The following is a 21,749-nucleotide window of genomic DNA, read 5'->3' on the forward strand; positions in this document are numbered from 1 at the left end:
TTTATCGAAAGTTGCACACATGGTGTCGGCGTCTGGCAGAAAAGTGCAGTGATAGAAGCATCCCACATGGAACTATGCTACACGCACACTTGAACTTAGTCATGATTCAAGTAACAAGTCTGAAGGTGACGGCAAACTAGATTCAAACTCAGATGGTCACAATGTTTTAAGTTAGCCCAATACACCTGCAGCTATTTTTTGGCGATTTTCCTTCATGGCCTTCAGTCATCTCCTTTCTTGTGTGCGCTTATCTGCCAATCCTTGTGCACAACCTGAGAGTTACGATTATCTGCAGGGTGCGTACTTTGACTGGTCAGAATGTGCTGCCACTGACAGCAAAGAAAATTCAGTTCATTCCAAGAATGCCGCTCGGAACAAAACTTTGCCCAGCACTACGGAGGAACGCAAGACAGTTTACAGCAGTGCGAGCTTTTTCTGCTCTCCACTGCGGAGGTGATGAAGACGATCCAAAAAAAAGTACAAACAAATATCATTAGATGCATATTCTACAGTTGCCCAGCTATGCTGAAAAAGTGAGTCCTGGAAAGAGGCAACTCCAGATGAACTAGTGAAGTTTGTTGAACTTCTCATGGGACCATCATCAGAAGATGTCGAAAAGGTGAAAGTGCAAAATGTGTTGCATGAGGGCTGCCAAGTTGACCAAAAGACAAATGTTCTGTGCAAAAAACGCAGAGTGCATCTATGCTTCACAAAAACCAGAAACTGCTTCAACATATGGCAGGAGCAATGAAGCAGTTCCTGATCTTTTCTTTTTTTTTTGTATCTGAAAAATGGAGTGCACTGAGCATTCTTTCAGACACTATTCCTAGGTGATTTATCTATGAAATGCATAATCTGAATTTGCTTTACTATCAACGCTTTTGTAGTTCTTTTATTGTTTTTATCAGCTAGCCACAAAAATGGCAATTTTCAGAAGTGTGCGTTATCCAAAAAAGTTTTTGCTTTGAACGTATGTTTTGGAAAGAGCACTTCAATATATACAATTTGCTATGCTGCAATGTGTGCTGGAATATTATTTGTACTGGCAGAGAACTGTGCTCCAAGACCTATAAAAACTGCCATTCTCTCACGGTAACGTAACTAATATGCCTGTCCTACCAAACCATAACGCACCATAATGTGATACACACAGTAATAAAAAAAACTGAATTTCACACTGGGCTTTTTTTTATACCAGACAGGACTTGGAAAAATCCCCAACGACAGATAGCTTAATTCCAGTCATTGCATCGGATTACTAAAAGCAGTGGACAGTACTCCCGCAAGAAACCAATGTATTTATTCATAAATACTGCCACCCTTATGTGGGGCTTAAGCAGGGTGGATTTACATTTGCTGGGTTTTGCAAATTGCTAAACAACAACAAAACAGGGAATATGTGTACTTATTTTGTCAAAGCAACACAATGCTTCACTAGAACTAAACATTTCAAATGGAGTACACCATGTGAGAAAAATCTCTGCTGAATTTGTAAGGCAAACAGCTGTAAGGATGGCAGTAAAAGGGCTTGGTTAGGAAGTTTATTCCATTCACTTGTTGCTCAAGGAGAAACAAATACTTAAAAGAGTATTAACGGTATAATTGAAAGTAATTAGTTTTTTAACAGGTTACAGCACATGCTACGTGCACTGCACATGTCTGTTGAAAGATGAGCACAGTCGCCCCAATGAAAAGATACTGGCCCTTTTGTTGAACTGTCAGCTAAGCTGGACAGAACTATAGCTATCTTTGTAAATATACCATGCAAGTACTCTTGAGTACATTTACTACTTCATTTATGTAACATGTTAGCAGAGGTACACATTCCCTGTTTTAAGCACAGAGCCCTACAGCTGCTGTATTATGCTCTCATTCCTTGCATTCCTAGGAGGAGATCAGCATTTAGAATAATCAAATTAGTTGGCGATGGTTATAACTTTTCAATGCATCTTTTTCCTCATTCTTCGTGCGTGTGCCATAGTACTTATACCAGTACGTTCGGCCAAGCAGTTCAAGAAAAATTCTGCAACAGTTGCTGTCCACATCCCTAGTTACATGACCACTGCCAACTTGCCTCTGGCCGATCTGTAGGCAGTATCACCATCTCGCTGAGCGCCTGCTTGGCCACTTCCTGGCCAGCAATGTCGCTGAACAGCACCTCGGGGCCACCGTCAACAATTTCGTCCAGGATCATGTGTGCCAGCCGAGAGTCCACACCCTTGAGCGTTGACACTCGCCTCCCTTCTCCGCCACGGAAGGAGCCTCTGGCGCCAGGTCGCGAGACCCCGGAAGGCTGCTGTCGACCCTGGCAAACGAAGCAAGCATTGCATTCGAGTGTCACTCTCACTTGGCTTCGAAAGACGTCGGTGAATGGGCTACACCACTGGTGCACATAACATATCCAAGGTATTTACCACAAACACAGTCGACTCATTACAGCGGACCCTGATAATCCAACAAAAAGCGGCTGTTTGATACAAAGTCCGCAATATCCGAAAAGCCTCACTTTCAATACTTTGGTCACGGTGTTCAACATTATTGTAAAGAGTGCGTGACGAACGTCCACAGTAAAAAACAAAAACAAAGTCGCAGTTTCGCCTGAAAGGCGAAGCATTGATCGCAGTAGTAAATAGACAGCTATGCGAAATAAGAATAGAAGTTTTCAAAGTTGTAAACGTTAGCTTACCAACCAAATTAACAACCATGGTGTCACGTGCCCACACGTAAACATGAACACATCTCACTCGATGACCACAGAAAGTCGCTGCCAAAGCGTTGGAGCAAGGCAGTGCGGCAGCAACAGCGAGCAAATTGACCTTTGTGCCGTCTCTCACTTCAATGTGAACTAAAAGCCAAAAGCACAGCGCATACGAAGCTACCACGGCTACGCAGGTGCGCATGTTGTACACATTGAAGATCGCTTTCAAGATAACTGCCATCGCATTGCTTGCGTTAATAGAATAGGTAGAGCAAACTAAGGTTGAAATATGCTCCATTATATCCAAATGTGTTGTACGAGGGTCGGTTGTAACGAGCATAGGCTGTGTAATGAAAATAGGCTTATTTGTGTGCACAAGTGCATGTGATGTGTGTGTGTGCATGTGAATTCACCACCCTGAGAATGCCCATCTCACATTACAGTACCACCACACTTCTGGAATGTAGGTGCACGCTCTTGCACCATCCAAGTATGGCCCACCGTTAAGGGGTACACCTAAGTAGTAACAAATGAATGTAATGATAGTAAGGTAGTATTAACAGAATGTTTGTTCATGAGAAATATGTGGCCTATATATTCAATCGGACATGTTCTTGCATAATAATCTGTAGGTAGGCCTTTAAGCCATATCTTATCTATAGCTGAGATATGGCATTATGCAGATATATGCAGTTATGACTGCACATTTTCTTTAACAAAGAATCGCAATTTACAGGATGGTCCATGGTTAAAGGGAGCAAATGAGTGTTCCCTTCATTTTCTGCTCTGGCAAGTGTGCAATCACCTAAATATGCAGCAGGTTACTTGTCATTAGCACTGGCATCTGTCTACATACCTATGCACTGGCACCAGCAAAATGATAGCCACACATTAGTGTTCCCTTTAATAGTGTACTACACTGTACACTTTCGACTTGTGCACACACACACTGTCCCTTTAACTTTAAACTTATTCTCAACTTTGAAGCCACATGTTGCAGATTCTCGCACCCTGGGCTGCTGGGTATTTGGCTGTTGCTGGTTTAGCCGCCGCCTGGCTGCTGTTGGAGTTGGCGTCGATGCCGGATCATTGGCACCAGGGCGAGCAAGCCGCGACGGGGACTTGGCCGTCATCCGGGCACCCCCAGTTGTGTTGCGAGGCAGCGTCTGGGCCCTTGGAGCAACTGCCTGCGTCACCACTCCTGGCCGCGATGTTGTTGCTGGCTGGTTCTTCAGCGTGACTGCAGCAGACCGCAGAAGAGAAATCATTTATGCGCCCTTGATGTGGAGGCTCCGCACCTGCCCTAGACTAGCACTTAATTTTTTTAAATCCTGTCTCCTTGAAAATTCCGCTTGTATACTGAAAACTGTAAAATGCTAAGGAGCGTTCTACCAAAATAATTTTTCAGATTCACTTGTTCTAGGAGGAAATAGAAATGAAATGTCCTCTTGCCTTTCCACCATGAGGCAAGTGTCACTGCCAACCCTCTGCCTCTAAGAGCATACCCAAGCAGTGTTACTTCCCTGCATTCTCCAATACCGGGGCCAAGGAACAAACTAAGTCATCAAGCCCTGCCTACTTTGTTTTTCCTCTTCCTTTCTTTTGCAGCATTGCACCTTCCACATCAATGGATGACTAGGCATGATGAGTGCATAATTCCACCAAGTATACATGCTGTCTAGATAAATACTGGCACATTGAAGTCTACGGAGAGCTTAATAAGCTATAGCACGATGCTTTTTGAGAAAATTTAATACACCAGAAAGTGTCTGCAAAGATCCGTATATATTGCAATGTCTAGGACATCACCAAATGGCACCTTTGCAGGAGTGGTGGCAACATCCTTCATCTGTCAAATGGCTGGTCCCAAGAACAACTGGGTACAGCCAGCACTGATCAAATCATGATTCAAGTGCAGTCAAAGAACACTCAGTGCATACTACAGCCCAAAGCTGCAAACATTCTGGGTGACAGGGAGGGAGCATGTGTGCTTGCCACAAGGCTGGGCATTGGTAACGCGCCAATGAAAGAAGGACTAGCACGAGAGACCGGAATAATGAAATAACTGTACACTTGACTGTGTAGGAATAGGCAGATAAAACTTTGGGCTCTTGCCCCGCTAGCAATGCAGAGAAGTTGGGTAGTTCCATACAAGAGCCGTATCAGAGTGATTATGAATATGTATCACAACTTTTCCAACTTGCACTCATGTGCTGACCAGCCAAAACTGCAGCTGTCTACCTAACTACTTCCGAGTGCGGAAAGTGGGAACAGCCTGGCACTTTCACTCTAAACATGTCAAATGCACTGCCATTTATCCTAATATTGCGTCACCTATCACTGGTTACTAGTACTAATTTCTTTCATTGAATGTACCACAAACACTGGTCACTGCTTATCAAGGCCTCATTTCCCGTTCTCATTAGGGGTGACAAGTGTTTTGCCACTGCAAGAGCACAAATTACTTTCAGTTGCCCAGCAGTGCAGATTACATAACAAAGTCACTAACCACCAGGTCGCGTATTGGGTGACAGCGGTGGTGACATGCAGCGCCTGTGCCTGTCGCCCGGCTGGCCATTGGTGCCACCGTTCTCAGCCATTTTCAGCCACGAGGGGCCATCCTGATTTGTGGCTGCATCCTGGCCGGGCGCCACCTTCTGCCATGCTCGCCGCTTCTGGTTGGCCTGGCGCCGGGCCACGCCCGCATGCCAGGGCAGCTCATCTCCGAGGTGCTCAATCTTGACCATGCTCTCTGCGCAGCATGCAAATGCAAGACACATGCAGCAGCAACACAGGGCGCAAGCAGCATGCCATCGCACTAAGAAGCTCACCGAAATGTCAATGCCCAACGCCAGCCAAACAAATTGTCAGCTTTTACCTTTCTGTGTTCTCATCAACATTGCTAATACAGTTGCCGACCCATAAATAGGACATGGATAATCCGGAAATGCTCGGTAATTTGGACAGCTTCGCGCAACTGCCTATGGCCCCATAGACTTAATGTGTAAAGAGGACAAATATTTTGGACAGCCGCCATCAGGGAACCTGAACAAGGCATTAAATATGGCCTCGAAGATTGCATGTTAGACGGTAATCCTCGAGGCCTTGCCTTGGTCACAGCACTATGCGTCAGATTTAACTGCATATCTTCGAGGCTTTGCCTGTATTATACGTCGCATCAACATCGAGATCATCACATTCTATCCCGGTAACGCCGCCCATGGCCTGCTCTCACCATTCTGTTTGTAGAGTTTGCTTTGCGGACAGCGTTCCACTATACTGTGCTTGTTTAGTTTGTGTTCCAGACAGCGATCTGCTGACTCCAAGAAATCTTTCTCATGAACTTATCGGAAGGCCGCGTTAAATTGCCCCAACGGTGCCTCGTAGCCCAAAGGGTCCACAACTGAAGAGCCTGAACCTGCCGCCTATCACGACGTGCTCAAATGCGAAAATCATTGATGACCTGCTAGGCAGTGGTGTGCCAATTTCTGCCACTGTTACATTTGACAACTTAGTAGACGTCGACAGCGCGGTGTCATCGTGTGCCAAACTGAACGATGACAAAATAATTGAGCTAGTTCTCCCACCGTCAAAAACAGACTAAATCGGATGACAATGTGCCGTGTGCTTCGAAACCTTCACATGCCATCTAACTCGAGCCTTTGCAGTCATTGCATTGGTGCACAGCACAAAATTGGCAAAAATACAGGCATACTTGGTTGCATGTAAGCGGAAGTGCACGCAGCAACGGATCGGCCACTTATTCCTTGCACAGGTAAATTATCTTTTTTTTTTAGATATATTTGTTGTTTTTTCGTACATTCAGCACCAAAGATTGCTTGTTTAATGCATATTTTCTTTAATCTTCCACGTGCAAGTCTACTTTTTTTGACAGCTTCTCAAAAGAGAGCTAGTCTCAACAACAGGTGCTGTGCAAAATATGAATGCCAAGAAAATCGCTGATGATCTTCACCGCACTGAAAATTAGCACTACTCTAGAACTCAATACAGACTATTGTCAAGTAGGCCTGTCCGTGCTTGAGAGCTTATCCCTACAAATAAATCACGAGACACTCGCGCTCCTAACCAGAGACCGTTGAGCACTATTTCAAATGCAGTGCAGATATTTAATTTTGCTTCTCTTTGCACACATCATTTCCGAAATTATTTGTATGCTTACCACCCTTAAAAGGACCCACAACCACTCACAACATGAATAGAGATAATCCTGCCGACGGAATGACTGTCTATCGTAGTGGCTATTAAATGTGGATTTATATTTTTAATTCATCACTAGAAGCCACAAAAAATTACCTTTGGCACCCCACGCAGCAAAAACATGAAGCTGCGTAAGAGGTCCACCACGTGACCTCTTGTACACAGTTCCTGGTCTGCACGCACTTCCTCGTCTTTTTATTAGTATTGAAATGTAGATACTTTTTATTATTGTATGTTTTTACTGACCTACAATGTGCAAATAAGCCTTTGTTTGTGGTGAGCAGAAAAAGATCGCTGACTTCGCCTTCACTTTCGATGATTTGGCTTGGCTCATCTATCGACAGAATGACAATGGGGGCCAGCAAAGCCTCAACATAGGTGTGTACTTCGTGAAAAGCGCAATACTAAATATAAAAGATGTCTGTAGGACAACGCAAACTTATTGCACCAGCTTTTTATATTCAAAAGTGGTTGAAAAAGTGAAAATGTAGGTGGTTAACCACACTTACAATCACTGATGTGAAAGCAGAACGATGGGCGACTTTCACAATTTGCGAGGCAGGCTATCGACATTGCTCACAATTTTCAGCATTGCTGGAGGAGGGACTTACTTTTTGAGATGCTGCTCAGATCACAAAATTGTGCTTACTAAATATTCATGCGCTTTTGGAAGTAATTGCTGCAGATGTAAACACTACCAAGGGTGAGCTTTATATTGCGCCATAAAAAACCAACTCCTTAAATATCGGTTGTCAGTCGCTTTAAGTTTTGAAATGTGTAAAGTGATTGAAGCTACTTTGACGCCTTCTGCTAAATCATTTGTGCATGTCCTTTGCGGCAAATCCACTGATTAAATTAGAAAAAAAAAAGGTCCGAGGTACCCTTGTAATTCCCTGACCAATGATTATTTTAAGAAAATATGCACATAAATCAGAGGCAATTGTGGTCAGCATACGCTCAGTGCATAATAGAAAAAAGAAAATTTCGAGGCCAGCCATTTTTTGTTGCACCGAGCAAAGTCTCCAGAGACAAAATTGTTGGATCTGCTTCCGAGTTACAGAAAAAAGAACATAAGCAGATAACTTGAATTGCAAAACGTCACGCAATATATCTTCTGAAAACAATTTGGCGCTGTTATTCTGTGCACAAAGGTATATATACGGAAAGACCGCCTCGCGTCACTGTGTTAGGCACATGGTACTGCGGAGCAAGACTGAACATAGCAGGCGCTGTAGCAGAAAACACAGTTGTCGGCGACTGTGCGCCGCAGCGGGCAAGGAGCACAATGAGGCACCCTAGGCATTGTTGAAGCACCACACCACAAAATGACAGCATTGTAGTTTGAGCAAGGGCTTAAAGTTAAGGTCCATATGTGAATGTGTGGGTTAGGCAGCTGAAAACACCCTTTTGCTCTCAATGTGCCACAATGGGGCCTCTCAGTCAGCCAGTAATGTAAAGTTGCCCACACAAGTATACGGGCCACAGAAGCTGTGTCTGGTTACGTCGTGCTGAATTCAAAGTTTCTGTCTGCAGTACTTTTCGCAAGCTATGCAGTGATGCATTAAATAAGAAGCACCCCGCAGTAACCAATCAGAATCTCAAATTTGTTGTGAGATCCGTTTCCGGCAACACTTTGCGAACAACTTCATATTACTTGCTAGTCTGGAATGCATTGGGCTTCAATGGCACTTGACGGCAATACACTAGGTACCAAATTTTGTTGAATGCTTGGTGAAAGCCCAGCACAGGTGCAGCATGGCAAAGCTGGTACACTGCTGCACAGCAGGCAAGAACACAGCTTCACAACATTTCCGTGCAGCAAGTAGTATAGCAGCTGCTGTGTGTATTTACTGCAGGCTTTCAACAATGACACCTTTGCTTCATGCAAACTAACTACAAGCTCATACAGAAGCCATTACTGCCAAGACCTGCCACACACAATCAGATGAGAAAAGCCATGCAGTGAAAAGGCAAAAATACATTGTGCTCGGACAAATTCACATTCATGGCCCCAAAGGTGACAGAGAGCAGCAACTCCTTTAGCACTGCACAGAACTGAATATTGGGCAAACAAAACCCAAAGTAGGCAACTCAAGAGATAGGTAGCATTTAGTTTTGTAAACTTCACAAACACTATTGAAGGCCACAGACTACCAATTGATCAGTTTTCAGCAAATGGGAATTAATGATTGATTTGGTTAGGCATTCGAAAGCAACAGAGTGGCTACAAGATATGCTGCTGCAAAGGGCTTCACCTTAAGATTGACTGTTTTATTTTCTTACAAGAAACCATAGTTTTGTACTCAAGTTTGTTGCATTCCACCTCCACCAGAATATGACCGCCGCCATGACCCGCAGTAAAACTGAGTGACCACGGAGCGGTAATGGGATGTACACAACAGGAGCTTGAGCCACAATGAGGCCCTCTTTCTAATGACTTAAAATTTCCAAGTGGCAACTCATTCATATATACAGGGTGTCTACCAAGTTGACATTTCTAAATTTCCAGAGTTTGAGGTTTTCCCTGGGTGCGTTTGCAAAATTCCCTGAGCGATACAGAATTCTGTTTCGCAAAAGACAGGCTTACACAATGTCGCCCGATGCTGTCACTCTAGTAAGCTTGCTAAGAAATTTAAAAAATGACTTAATCCAGTTTGAATAGTAAAGAGTAGCATTTATTTTATTCAAAAAGAAATCAGAAGGGAGATGTTAGTAAAATGCACAGTGAATAATATATATCTGAAAAATATGGTAAAACTCATTTTGAATGTTTTCGAATATCCCCTTCGGTCAGAAATTATGACCGATTGTTGAGTGTGTCGATACATGTGTGAAACATAGATGGTGCTTGAGACTCCACTGAAAGCAAATCAAAGTGGTAGAATGACTCTGAGCATATTGAGTCGCTAAATAAGAGTAACTAATCATTTTAATATTGTAATGTCAGTCACACTGTGTTGCTTCATAAAAAAAGATTAAATCCCCCGCTAGAATTACATGTGCAAGTTATTCATTGGCAGCAAGCATCTCAAAAAAGAAAAATATATATATATTTCAAGGTTGCTAACGACATGCCCCACGGCAAGCATCACGTAAAACATGGTATAGTGCCTCCACCAAAGCGGTACTCTGTAACGATACATATCACTTAGAAGCAAGATGGAAGTAATTAAAGTTATCGAATGTTCAATTTGCCCTAAGCTTGATGTATGTGATCTATTCCTTGCTACCATCACACAAAAATGGCAAAAGTAGGTCACATCGACAAATGTGGACACCGTGACCGAAGGGGATACAAGCTATTTTTAGCAATTAATAGCAAGCTCATTGGTATGAGGCCCGAACTTTGTCGCAGGTGAGATTCTCTCTCAACAGCTGGTGTGTAAACCTCAACTGTCCCGACACACTCTCAGCCCGCGCAAAACGCCTCAGTATTGCGTTTCACTGCTTTAAAGAGTTTATTTTGGCTTGGATGAGGGACACCTGCATGTCGGCATCAGCCAACACTTTCCTTTTTGAGCTCAAACTCCTTCAAAGAAGCGGCAGCACGCTTCCCTTCCCATTCATTCCTCAATGCGTAGGGCCTTTCCGTTTTTGTCCTTCCAACGTGCATTTGCCCCATGGACATTTTGAAGCGTACTCTTTATCAGTTGTCCAGTCAACATGCGATTTTTCGAACTCCCTAGGAGCCGTGAAAACATCCGTAAAATCGGGCAGTTAAAAAAAAAATGGATGCATGTCTTTTACTGCGGTTAAGGGCTCAAATCGCCATAGGCACATCCAAAAATGCCTACCAGTTCATTTATTAGGCATATATCGGTGCTTGTACTGTGACAGGAGATGGCAGGCAGATGCGTGTACAATTAAGGAATAGATACAATTACAGGGTGCCCTGACCATGAAAAGGAAATTCACAGAAGAAAGAAATTGGGTTGGAGTGCCTATGGCAGACATACTCAGATCCTAACTGGAAACTTACCATTATCACTAAAAAGAAAGGTGTACAATCAGTGCATTCTACCAGTGCTAACATATGGGGCAAAAACTTGGAGACTGACAAAGAAGCTCGAAAACAAATGAAGGACCGCACAAAGAGCAATGGTACGAAGAATGATAGGTGTAACGTTAGGAGACAGGAAGAAAGCAGCGTGGTTCAGAGAGCAAACGGGCATAGCCAATATAATAATTGACATTAGGAGAAAGAAATGGAGCTGGGCAGGTAATGAAATGCGTAGGTAAGATAACCGGTGTACCATTAGAGTTACAGAATGGGTGCCAAGAGAAGGAAAATGCAGTCAAGGACTGCGAAAGACTAGGTAGGGTGATGAAATTAAGAAATTCGCAGGCACAAGTTGGAATCGGTTGCCGCAACACAGGGGTCATTGGAGATCAACGGGAGAGGTATTCGTCCTGCAGTGGACATAAAATAGGTTGGTGATTATGATTACTGTGTCCCGTGACAATTGCCCCTTCCTACGCTTGTTATGCTTCGCCGCAATACGTTTGCGTATGCTTCCCCACGTAACATTTTTGTATTGAGGGTAAGCTGACTTCTGGGAATCTGCATTCTGCAACGCGCCGTACCTTCTGAACTTCGAAGCCAATCGCGAGGACTACAAAGACGGAGTCTATGCCATATGCCATTGCTTACAGCTGCGAATTCTTTCAATGATAAAACACGGCACCGAACGGCAAGAAGCCTAACAGCGAACGTTGAAGCAGCTAGGCCTAACGTTTACCGCGGCAGCGAGGTAATCGAAACGGCAGCAGTGGTAGCTTTGATTAATGCCGTTCCAGACCTGCGGCCACAGCAGAAAGTCCAGAAAATCTAACGGCGAAGCTTTGATTAATGCTGTTCCGGACCTGCAGCCAAAGCAAAAAGTCCAGAAAATAGAATGGTGAAGAGTTCTTGCGTTCGAAATTTCAGACATTTTTATACATTGACTATAGGGTACGTGGTGGTGCTGCGAAGCCATCCGAATTATCGGGCATTCGGAAAGTTGGTCGTCGACTGTACACTGCGAACTCCTCCAGCCGACGACGCAGCGCCAAAAGACCTATTCGCTATGATCCCTCTATGTTATGCAAGCCAGCATTACCGCGACTTTCATTCCCTTTCAATAAGATTACAGCTAATTTTGCCTGATAGAAGCACAAATTCCCCGAGTTTTCCCTCAGTATTTCTAGACTATTCAAAATCCCTGACAATTCCCGGTTTTCCTGGTTGGTAGGCACCCTGTATATAATTTGTTGGCTTTCCACAATCATAATTCAATGGCAAAGGTATCAAAATAAAAATAGATAAAGGCCTTCACATTCTTCGTACTGGATAAAAGAGCACACCAACAAGCTCTGCAATTTTAGGTGCCTTAGAGCAGTCACAGGATGGCTAGTCAAGCTAGGGTGAACAGAAAAGACCCATGACCAACCTAGAAAGTCGAGCCTGTCCTTGGCCATCTCGAGGTTGACCCTCATCTTGTCCGTTAGCCTGTGTGCCCTCTCCCAGGATGGACCTGCATTTACCAACGCATGCGTCAGAAGCAAAATTTGTAACAATTCCTCCACAGGCTCTCAGTGAAGAAAAAAAAAGTTTCACTTGAAGGGTGAAGCATTGATAGTGATAGCAAAGTAGTAGCCCCTTACACAAAGTAAGGGTCACAGATATGTCAGCCGTATACATAGCAGTAAACCTTTGATTGTTAAACCAACATTAAACAAGCATAGTATCACGAACGCACAGGCACACTTGGCTATCACTTGATGACTGCAAACACTCGGTGTCACTACGCTGACAGGATCAAGGGTGCCGGTCTTGAAATCGAGGACTTCATGCAGCCTTCCGCCTCCAACACGTCTCCAAAACTTGAAATTACAGAATTTACAAGACTAGGCATTTAGAAAGTTAGTGTGTGTATGATCAGCATCTCAGCTTGCCTAGCGTTTGCACCTGCCACAGAGAACCTCCAAGATAGGGCACATGGGCTGCATGTGCATTCAGTAGCACAGGCTCCAGTGTGCAGCCATGGCCAGACTATATGAGATACAAATGCTCACCTGACCCCCTAACACTCGCTTGATCATGTTGCCATGTGATTAACTCCCCCTTTTATTCTTTTTATAACTGCAAATTCTCATAAATTTTGCTAAAAAAGTTAAGTTCTAAATGAAAATTATGCTTCCAACAGTTGGCAGAGAAACTTCAAAAGTGACAAATTTCAGACAAAGTTTTAGAACAACTGCAAACTGCAAGCTTTTCTGCATTTTAGATGTAGTGTTTGAATAGGGAAATTGGAGTTGGTCCCGAGCTAAAGCTTGCTCTTATGACAGTACAGTTCACGCTAGCTAGTCAAGCGGATCTGCAGTGTAACTACAACATCTGAAGCAGAGCCAAAGGTTTTATTTTTCAAAAGACTAAAAATCAATATAAAGACAACAAAAGATGAAGTGATAAGGAACTAGACCTTTTCCTTGGGAGAAGTCTATGGCTATTCCTTTCTGCAGTTCCTCAATACCCTTGCGGTAGAGGTCGATGGCCAGTTCTTTGAGATCTGCAAGCAGGAAGGAAGACTTCAGTTTCATCTTGTAACCTGCGTAAATGCTGTTCATGGATCCATATACATGTTTGACAGATTGATAGATTCAGTTCAATCCATCAGCCACTACACTTGTTCCTTAATTTCCACCATTCATTGTAAAGGACATGACAGTTGGCACAGTTCAGGTTGCATTAGAAACTGCTAAGGCCACTGCCCTATTTACATATCAAATCTACTCACAGTCGTCAAACAACGCAGGTTACATAAGTTGCATCTCAAAGTAGTTGAAATTTATATCAGGACAACGGAAACTACAAGCTCAGTGAACTGCAGTGAATGTCAATAAGCTAGGAACTTGGGCCAGTTGTAGTGTAGTAAAATTCACAGTGCAGCACAGTTAATCTAAGCACTGAGCACTGCTGAAATTCCTCAAGCACTCCTTCCACACAGCTAAGTGCCATGAATGATTTCGCGGATGGCAGAGTGGAAACAAACCAAGACACGTTTTACCAAAGAATATTTTGACACCTACAGAGCACAATGGAAGTACAAGCCCTGTTCATAAAATCTGGCCAAGCTATTCAAGCACGTGTGCAGCACCATTTATTACTTCCCATTTTGGACATATCTCTGTGCTATCCTGACACACGAATGTGTCCGCGGTGCATTTAGCATGCTTCCCTTGCACATGAGGATTATTCCATTGTCATTTTTTTTTCTTAAAAACGTAAATTTGCAATTTTTCGTATGTGCCACTCTAGTTTTCAGAAGCTTTATCGGGCCGCTAACATTATACGCGTTTCGCAAAAGGGCGCCGTCGCGAGCACTGCGGCAAAACGGTGGTGACAGGAGGCGACACGAGAGGGCGCGTATACGGCGGCGAACAAAAGAGACGAAGACCCCGCGCAAATGTATGCACACCAACGTGCAGCGGCCGCGGCTATGCAAATGACGCCGACCTCGCCCGCCCGCAGAGTCATAATTGTGCCAGGAAGAGCGCGCGTGTTACAGCAGCAACTATTATCCCAGTATAGCACACGCTCGCCTACATGTTCGAGCACCTACAGACCTACATACAGCTACAGCAGACAGCGCTGTACGACATACGATGTCAGTGTACGTGGTGTATGGACGAGATTATACGAACATCAGGCCCCTCGGTTTTCTTTCTTCTTGTATGTGTGTGTGTGTGCGTGTGTGCGCGTGCGTGCGTACACACATACACAGGAGGTCTGCGAAGTTGACATTTTCAAATTCCCCGAATTTTCCAGGTCTTCCCTGAGCAGCACAGAACTTTATTTTATGTCAAGACCGGCTGGGCACCACGTTGCCCGACGCTGTCAGTCTCAAGTAAGCGTTTAAAAAAATTAAACAACTTAATCCAGTCTGAATAGTAAGGAGTAGTGTTTATTTTATTCAAAATAGGAAAGTGAAGGGAGGGGATAGTAAAATGCATAACGAATATATTAAAAGAAAATGATAAAGCCCACTGCAAATCCACTCAAACATTTTCAAATACGAATAGAAAGGATATGCACACAGAAGCAAATATTTTCAAAAAGGAGCTATTTCTATCAAGTGATAGCAAGATCATTGGCATCACGCCCGAACTTTGTCACAAGTGAGATTTTCTCAGCAGCTGGAAAGGCAACCTCTCAACTGTCCTCACATACTCTCAGCCCGCGCACAATGCCTCAGTGTTGCCTTTCACTGCTTTAAAGAGCTTATTTTGGTTTGACTGAGGGTCACCTGCATCTTGGCGTCAGCCAGTACTTTGCTTTTTTTGAGTTCGAGCTCCTTCAAACAAGAGGCGGCACGGTTCCTTTCCCGATCATTCACCAATGCTACGGTCATTTCTGTTGTCCTCGTTACGGCACGCGCTCGCCCCACGGACCACTTGAAGCAGTCTCTTGTTCAGTTTTACAGTTAACGTTCGATTTTTTGGACTCCCTTCGGGCCGCGAAAACGTCCGCAAAATCAAATCGGGCAGTCCGAAAAAGTGAACGGGTGTCTTTTACTGCCCTTAAGGGCTCAACTAGTCACAGGCACGTCCGAAAAAGCTCTGAAGGCCTGCCAGTACACTTATTAGGCCTATCGGTGCTCATGCTGTGACAGGAAACGGCGGGTGCACGCATGTGTACTATGAAATGCGTACTGTTTCCCGTGACAACTGCCCCTTCCCACACTTGTGAAGCTTCACCGCAATACTTCGCGTACGCTTCACCGCGTAACATCGCTGTGCTGAGGCGAAGCAGTCTTTCGGGAACCGGTATTATGCAACGCGCTCTGCTTTCTAAGTTTCGAAGCCAATCGCGAGGATAACAGAGGCGGAGTAGGTGCCATTACTGACAGCGGCGAATTCTTTCAATGAAAAACACGGCACCGAACGGCAAGAAGCTTGATGGCGAACGTCGAAGCAGCTAGGCCTCGCGTTGCCGCGGTGGTGGCTACGGATGCCAGCGGATTTGCGTGCGAGAGCGCGGGTTCAAGGCAACGAGATGATCAAAACGGCGGTTTTGGCTCTGATTAATGCCGCTTCAGACTTGCGGTCGCGGCAAAAAGTCCGGAAAATCGGACAGCGAAGGGTTGTTGGGTCTGAAATAATAGACTGTTATACATTGACCCTATGGGGCACGTTGGTGGTGTCGCGAAGCCGTCCGCATTACGGGGCGTTTTCTGAAAATTGGGGCGCCCGGCAAATCGGTCGTTCACTGTACACTGGCAGCTCCTACAGCCGACGACAAGGCGTCAAAGATAATTCCTTACGATTCCTAGTTTACTCGAGCCAGCAGTAAGGCGCCTTGCGTTCCCTTTCAATAAAATGACAGCTAATTTTCCCTGACTGAAGCAAAAATTTCCCGAGTTTTCCCTGAGTATTTCCAAACTATTCAAAATCCCTGAGGATATCCGGTTTTCCAGATATATACATACATACATATATACACATGTATACATATATATACACACAAAACATGTGTGTGTGTGTGTGTGTGTATATATATATATATATATATATATATATATATACACACATATACACATATACACACACACACGAAACAGCCAATTCAGGCAAAGAGCTGCCCGGCCTGTCGCGTGCCGTCATCTTAGCAGAGATGGACGGGCAGGCTGAAGCCGCAGTGCCCTGAACCCTCTCCGCACACAATAACACGACGATCCCTTTTCTTGCAGTGCCGACAGGGGGGTGGCAAATGTTTCGGGCCGGATGAAAGTAACTGCGCTTTTGCAACACACCGCCGTTACCTCCCGGAATTGTGGCTGTCTGGGTCCGTAATTATGCGGCGACATCGTAGCGCAGACGCATACATCATTGTCGGTCCAGCATTCGTGACAAAACCGTCAAGCGCAGATCCGAACCGCCAAACGGACCGGAAAGGAGGCGATCGACACGCCATTTGTCATGTATACCTGCCAGCGCTGCACGTGCTAATAGTGCAGCGCCACATGCACTGGGCGCCTGGACGCAGCAAGCCGGCACATAACCAGAGCAGTGACGGCAGAAATTCTCGTATTTTTCGTCGCAAAAATGTAGCAGGAGGGAAAGGGCGATACAACATCGCCAAGGATGCACCTCAGACAGATACACCCACGGCATAGCGGTTCTGAACTTCGTCAGCAATCGCATCGGACAGGGTATGTACTAGCCTACTTAGCCAATGCAAGAGAAGTTTCTTCCGGTTGATGAGTAACAAACTGAGGAGAGGAGGTAAAATAGACGGGATACCCTTCAGGTAGAAGTAAACTGAAATGAAACGGCAAATGAAGCTCTCGCATCGACGCCACATGCTGGGAAAATTTAGCCGGCTACACTGCATCATATATGCAAACAGACACAGACTGCATATAGAAATTATCACAAAAACATGACCCAAAAAAAGCACAAACAATAACTAATAAATTTAGAGAAGCGATTCTTGGAACGACAACTCAATTTAGCACAAGGTGACGAGCCCATTTTCTGAATCGATTATAAGTACTTTTCCCCCTGGTAGCTCAAGTACTCGTGAAAACGAATATACACGGAAACAAATCCATGAATTAAAGCTCAAACCATTCCCAAGGCCGAGTAGCTGTCCTTCCCTGCAGTGGTCTGTCTGTTGTGCCAAGCAACTCCGCTTATCGAAGTTCTTACCAGGCTTGATTAATCAAAGCTGGATGCCATCTTTCTCTCTCAAGCTGATTTACTAAACATGTGACTGCAGTGCCTCAACGCGCCACTCCTTGCCTTCCTTACACAAACACGCCGCGGCAAAACAAACAGTCGCCCGCTCCCCCTCGGACTTCATCGGGTCAAGGCTTCCTCGGCCAAGAAAGCGACAGTATCCTTGAATTACGCCAAGGCGCCAGCGGGCGAGCCCGCAGACACGTATACCCGCGCCCCCGCGGAGAAACATCCCGCCCTCACGTGAAAATTATCGCAAACGCTCGTTAAAGTCATTAGCCGCTGATCGCAAGCGCAGGGGAGGGAACAAAACGGGCGGCACCCTTCATATTTCCTTCAAATATTTAACTGCGGGATAATTGGCCTGCCGCAACCATTCGACGCGCTGCGAGTCTAACTCAAAGTGGGAACAAAGATAAAAGCCTGCTAGAACAGCAATGCAGTTTGGAGAGCACTGTTTTTAGCGCGTCTGGTAAAATACAATAGACACATAGTAGGATTGTATTGTATTGTATTGGGTTTTATGGCGCATAAGCGACTTAGGCTATCATGCGCCAAACACATGGTATAACTTAGTAGGAGTAATTCGTTGCCTTTTTCCAGAAAAGGAAAGTAAGGGAATTACTGCCAGCTACACTAACTTGTCAACTAGATGTATGTACATCTAGTTGTATGTACAACTAGATGTATGTACAACCAGATGTACTAGCTACATCTGGCGTCACGTCAACGCCAGTCAGAACAGAGCATGGGGATCCAACTTCAAACCCGCATGAGTATCTGATATATCGCATACCGGCACGTCCCGTGTGACGCATGGCAGAATGCGGGTTATATGAGGGACGTGCATATGTTTGCATTGGATTTTTTTTTTTTGCACGTGGTGTTTTCTTCTACATGGTTGCACAAAGATTCTCAACGCTGCTTGGCGAGTTAATAGACCAACTATGGACTTTTCCAATTGCTCAGTTTGAGGTGCTTGTATGAAGTTTACGCTACCTGTCCACATATCTACATTCTTTTTTTTTGCGATGATGTGATAAAGTTTCATTTGACTGTCTTAGTATAAATACCTGTTTAGCACCAGTTTCGAGGTACCGTGACACAAAATTATGCAGCGAAACTCGCTGTTTATCAACAGTGACGATTTAGTGTTACATAGAAAGAAAATTAACTCGGAAGGCGCACTGCGTATCGCAGAAAGCCTTCGCGTGCCAGAAACTCCGGAAAGACATCCCCCCTTCGCTTTCGTTTTTTCTCCCGTGCCTGACGAAGAGTCAGCGCCCGGAGGAATAGACGTCAGCCCAACACGTGACACTAAGCAAGGTAGAGACTGGGCCAGGTGTTTGATTCCTAGCAGGTTCTAAATGACATGTTGGATGTTGCTCGGGTGCTTCGCTAAGCGCTCTGTTCACGCGCCTACTCCCGATTGTTCTGTGCAACTTCGATCGTTTATTGCAACGTGTAGATACATTTTTCGCCGCGAATCGCAAATATTGCGGCCGGTGTCCGCTGCTTTCGTCTTTTTCGGAAAACGGTGTGGCGATAGTCGTCGCGGGAGACACTGAAAATCTACCGGGACAAGATGAAGTGCTGGGCCAACTTCTTGTGGTTTTACTTCTATTCTATTCTACTTCTATATATAGACATACATTTATACATACATATAAACACACACAGTTGAGACTCGATTTAACGAAGTGATAGCTAGGCTCGAATTATTTCCTTAAATCGGAAAGTTCGGTAAATCGAGTATAAGGGATCTTTCGGTCCTCCGAAATCCAAAATTGTAACGTAACGACACCCAATAGATACCGCGACATTGTATTTGCCGCTAACCGATGCCTGCGCGTGCAAAAAGTCCGCGAGGAAGTACAGCCGCCCCTAGCGCCATCTGGTCTGGTACGTAAGAACTATAGCGACTGCCGAGTCCGTTGTTCCGTGCATAGACACGGCATGCAGCCTCGTCAAAATAAAGCTAGGGCCATGACTAGGGTGCCTAGATGTTTTACCACGATGGCATTAGAGCGCACTCTTGAAGGAAGACCCGTCTGCGTCAAAACTGGAAAGAAATCATGCACACCCTTTCTTTACTCATTTATTTCTGGGAAAGCTTTGCCAAACCGGGCATAATGCAAGCTAGTTTCGTTTATTCGGGTTGATGACCATATCGAACCTTGTGGGTACGTGCCGGGGAATGCAAATTTCTTCGTTAGATCAGGAACTTCGTAAAATCGGGTTTCCTCAGGTCAAGTTCTAAGCATATATATATATACATACATATACACACACACATATATATATATATATATATATATATATACACACACACACACATATATATATATATATATATATATATATATATATATATATATATATACACACACACACATATATATATATATATATATATATACACACACATATATATATATATATATATATATATATATATATACACACACACACATATATATATATATATACACACACACACACACATATATATATATATATATATATATATATATATATATATATATATATATATACACACACATATATATATATATATATATATATATATATATATATATATATATATATATATATATATATATATATACACACATATATATACATATACATATAGATATATATATATATATATATATATATATATATACACGCACGCACGCACACACACACAAACCAGTACTTAATTTCAACAATTTCCGCTGGACCGGTCTTCATCAGGGCTTTCAAACCTTGATGTGCGCCCTGGATGAAGACCGCGTGTGTGTGCGTGCGTGCGATACAAACACACACACACACACATTTCCCTCCTACACCCTTCCGCCAGCGCCAGTCTACGCGCTAAGCGTTTTTACACGAGAACCGGCTTGGGCCATGATGGCGCGCAGCGGGCGCCTCCTGTCGGCGAAGAAAATCGCGAGGCTCGGGGAGACCAACATCTCGAAGTAGGCGTGGCCGACACGGACGCTGCACGTTCGCCGCATTCGGCCCACGCATGCAGGCGCCACTCGAGGCAGAAGAAAAATGGGCTCCGACGAGGAAGGAAACGAAGGAAGCGCCAAAAAGCGAGCGGGCCCGCTCACGGTGGTCCCCGTTAGAAAGCGGCTCGCTCGTGGCCGGATTGGCAAGAAGAGGGAATACACCCAATCTGGACAGATATATAAGGAAGCGGCGTGGACGCTAGCCTGCCGCAGTGTTGGTAATCGTCTTCGTCTTAGAGAACTCGCTATTTTGCTACCCAAGACACTTCACTTCCAGGTGGAGAGGTCGAACACCTCCGCCTGGAAATAATCAGAGGGAATCGTCTTCGCAGTACGCGCGTGACCATGGACAAGACAGAAGTGCGCAAGTTGAAAACGAAAGTAAACAACAGTGGTCGCGAGAAAGCGATAATAATATGTGGGGTTTTACGTGCCAAAACCACTTTCTGATTATGAGGCACGCCGTAGTGGAGGACTCCGGAAATTTAGACCACCTGGGGTTCTTTAACGTGCACCTAAATCTAAGTACACGGGTGTTTTCGCATTTCGCCCCCATCGAAATGCGGCCGCCGTGGCCGGGATTCGATCCCGCGACCTCGTGCTCAGCAGCCTAACACCATAGCCACTGAGCAACCACGGCGGGTACGCGAGAAAGCGACGTCGCTACCGACATCCCCATAGTTCTGCCACTCGCGATTAGGGCGAAAGTTATTTTATTCACGTGGTTATACATAGTACAAAGTGTGCGGCCTGCAACATTGAATAAAATGAAATGGCCCAACACAGAATACACAATGCCGCCAACACCCCCGCATGGACGATCACTACAGCTGCAGCGCCGGCGCATATGCGTAACGTGTGTGCCAACCGGCCTGACGTACACGAACCGCGATTTCAGAATTGGCCATTATATGGGGCCCGCTACCGCAACGATTACTTTTCCCGAATTCGTTTTGTTAACCCGCCTTTCTACAGTGCGTGTAACACCATCACGGGTGCACAGCACAAGTACACGTCCTATTCACTTCGTGTTATGCATCGAAAGTGGCACGCGAACGCAGCTAAAGAAATCCACCATATTCGCTTAGGATTGT

The 21,749-nt window shown here is 44.7% G+C and overlaps 1 protein-coding gene across 2 annotated transcripts in view; it reads right to left on the bottom strand.

The window, feature by feature from the left end:
- Positions 1-21,749, bottom strand: part of spas (spastin) — a 99,417-nt gene that overhangs the window by 22,827 nt on the left and 54,841 nt on the right. For both annotated transcript variants that reach the window (XM_065439012.1, XM_065439014.1), the window contains exons 4-8: positions 13,378-13,464; positions 12,346-12,429; positions 5,208-5,450; positions 3,709-3,938; positions 2,075-2,305 (exon numbers count right to left, since the gene is read on the bottom strand). In XM_065439012.1, the coding sequence (XP_065295084.1) occupies positions 2,075-2,305; positions 3,709-3,938; positions 5,208-5,450; positions 12,346-12,429; positions 13,378-13,464 (875 nt within the window). The remainder of the gene's footprint in view (positions 1-2,074; positions 2,306-3,708; positions 3,939-5,207; positions 5,451-12,345; positions 12,430-13,377; positions 13,465-21,749) is intronic.

Source organism: Dermacentor albipictus, chromosome 10, assembly GCF_038994185.2.
Source record: "Dermacentor albipictus isolate Rhodes 1998 colony chromosome 10, USDA_Dalb.pri_finalv2, whole genome shotgun sequence".
NCBI classification, from domain to species: domain Eukaryota; kingdom Metazoa; phylum Arthropoda; class Arachnida; order Ixodida; family Ixodidae; genus Dermacentor; species Dermacentor albipictus.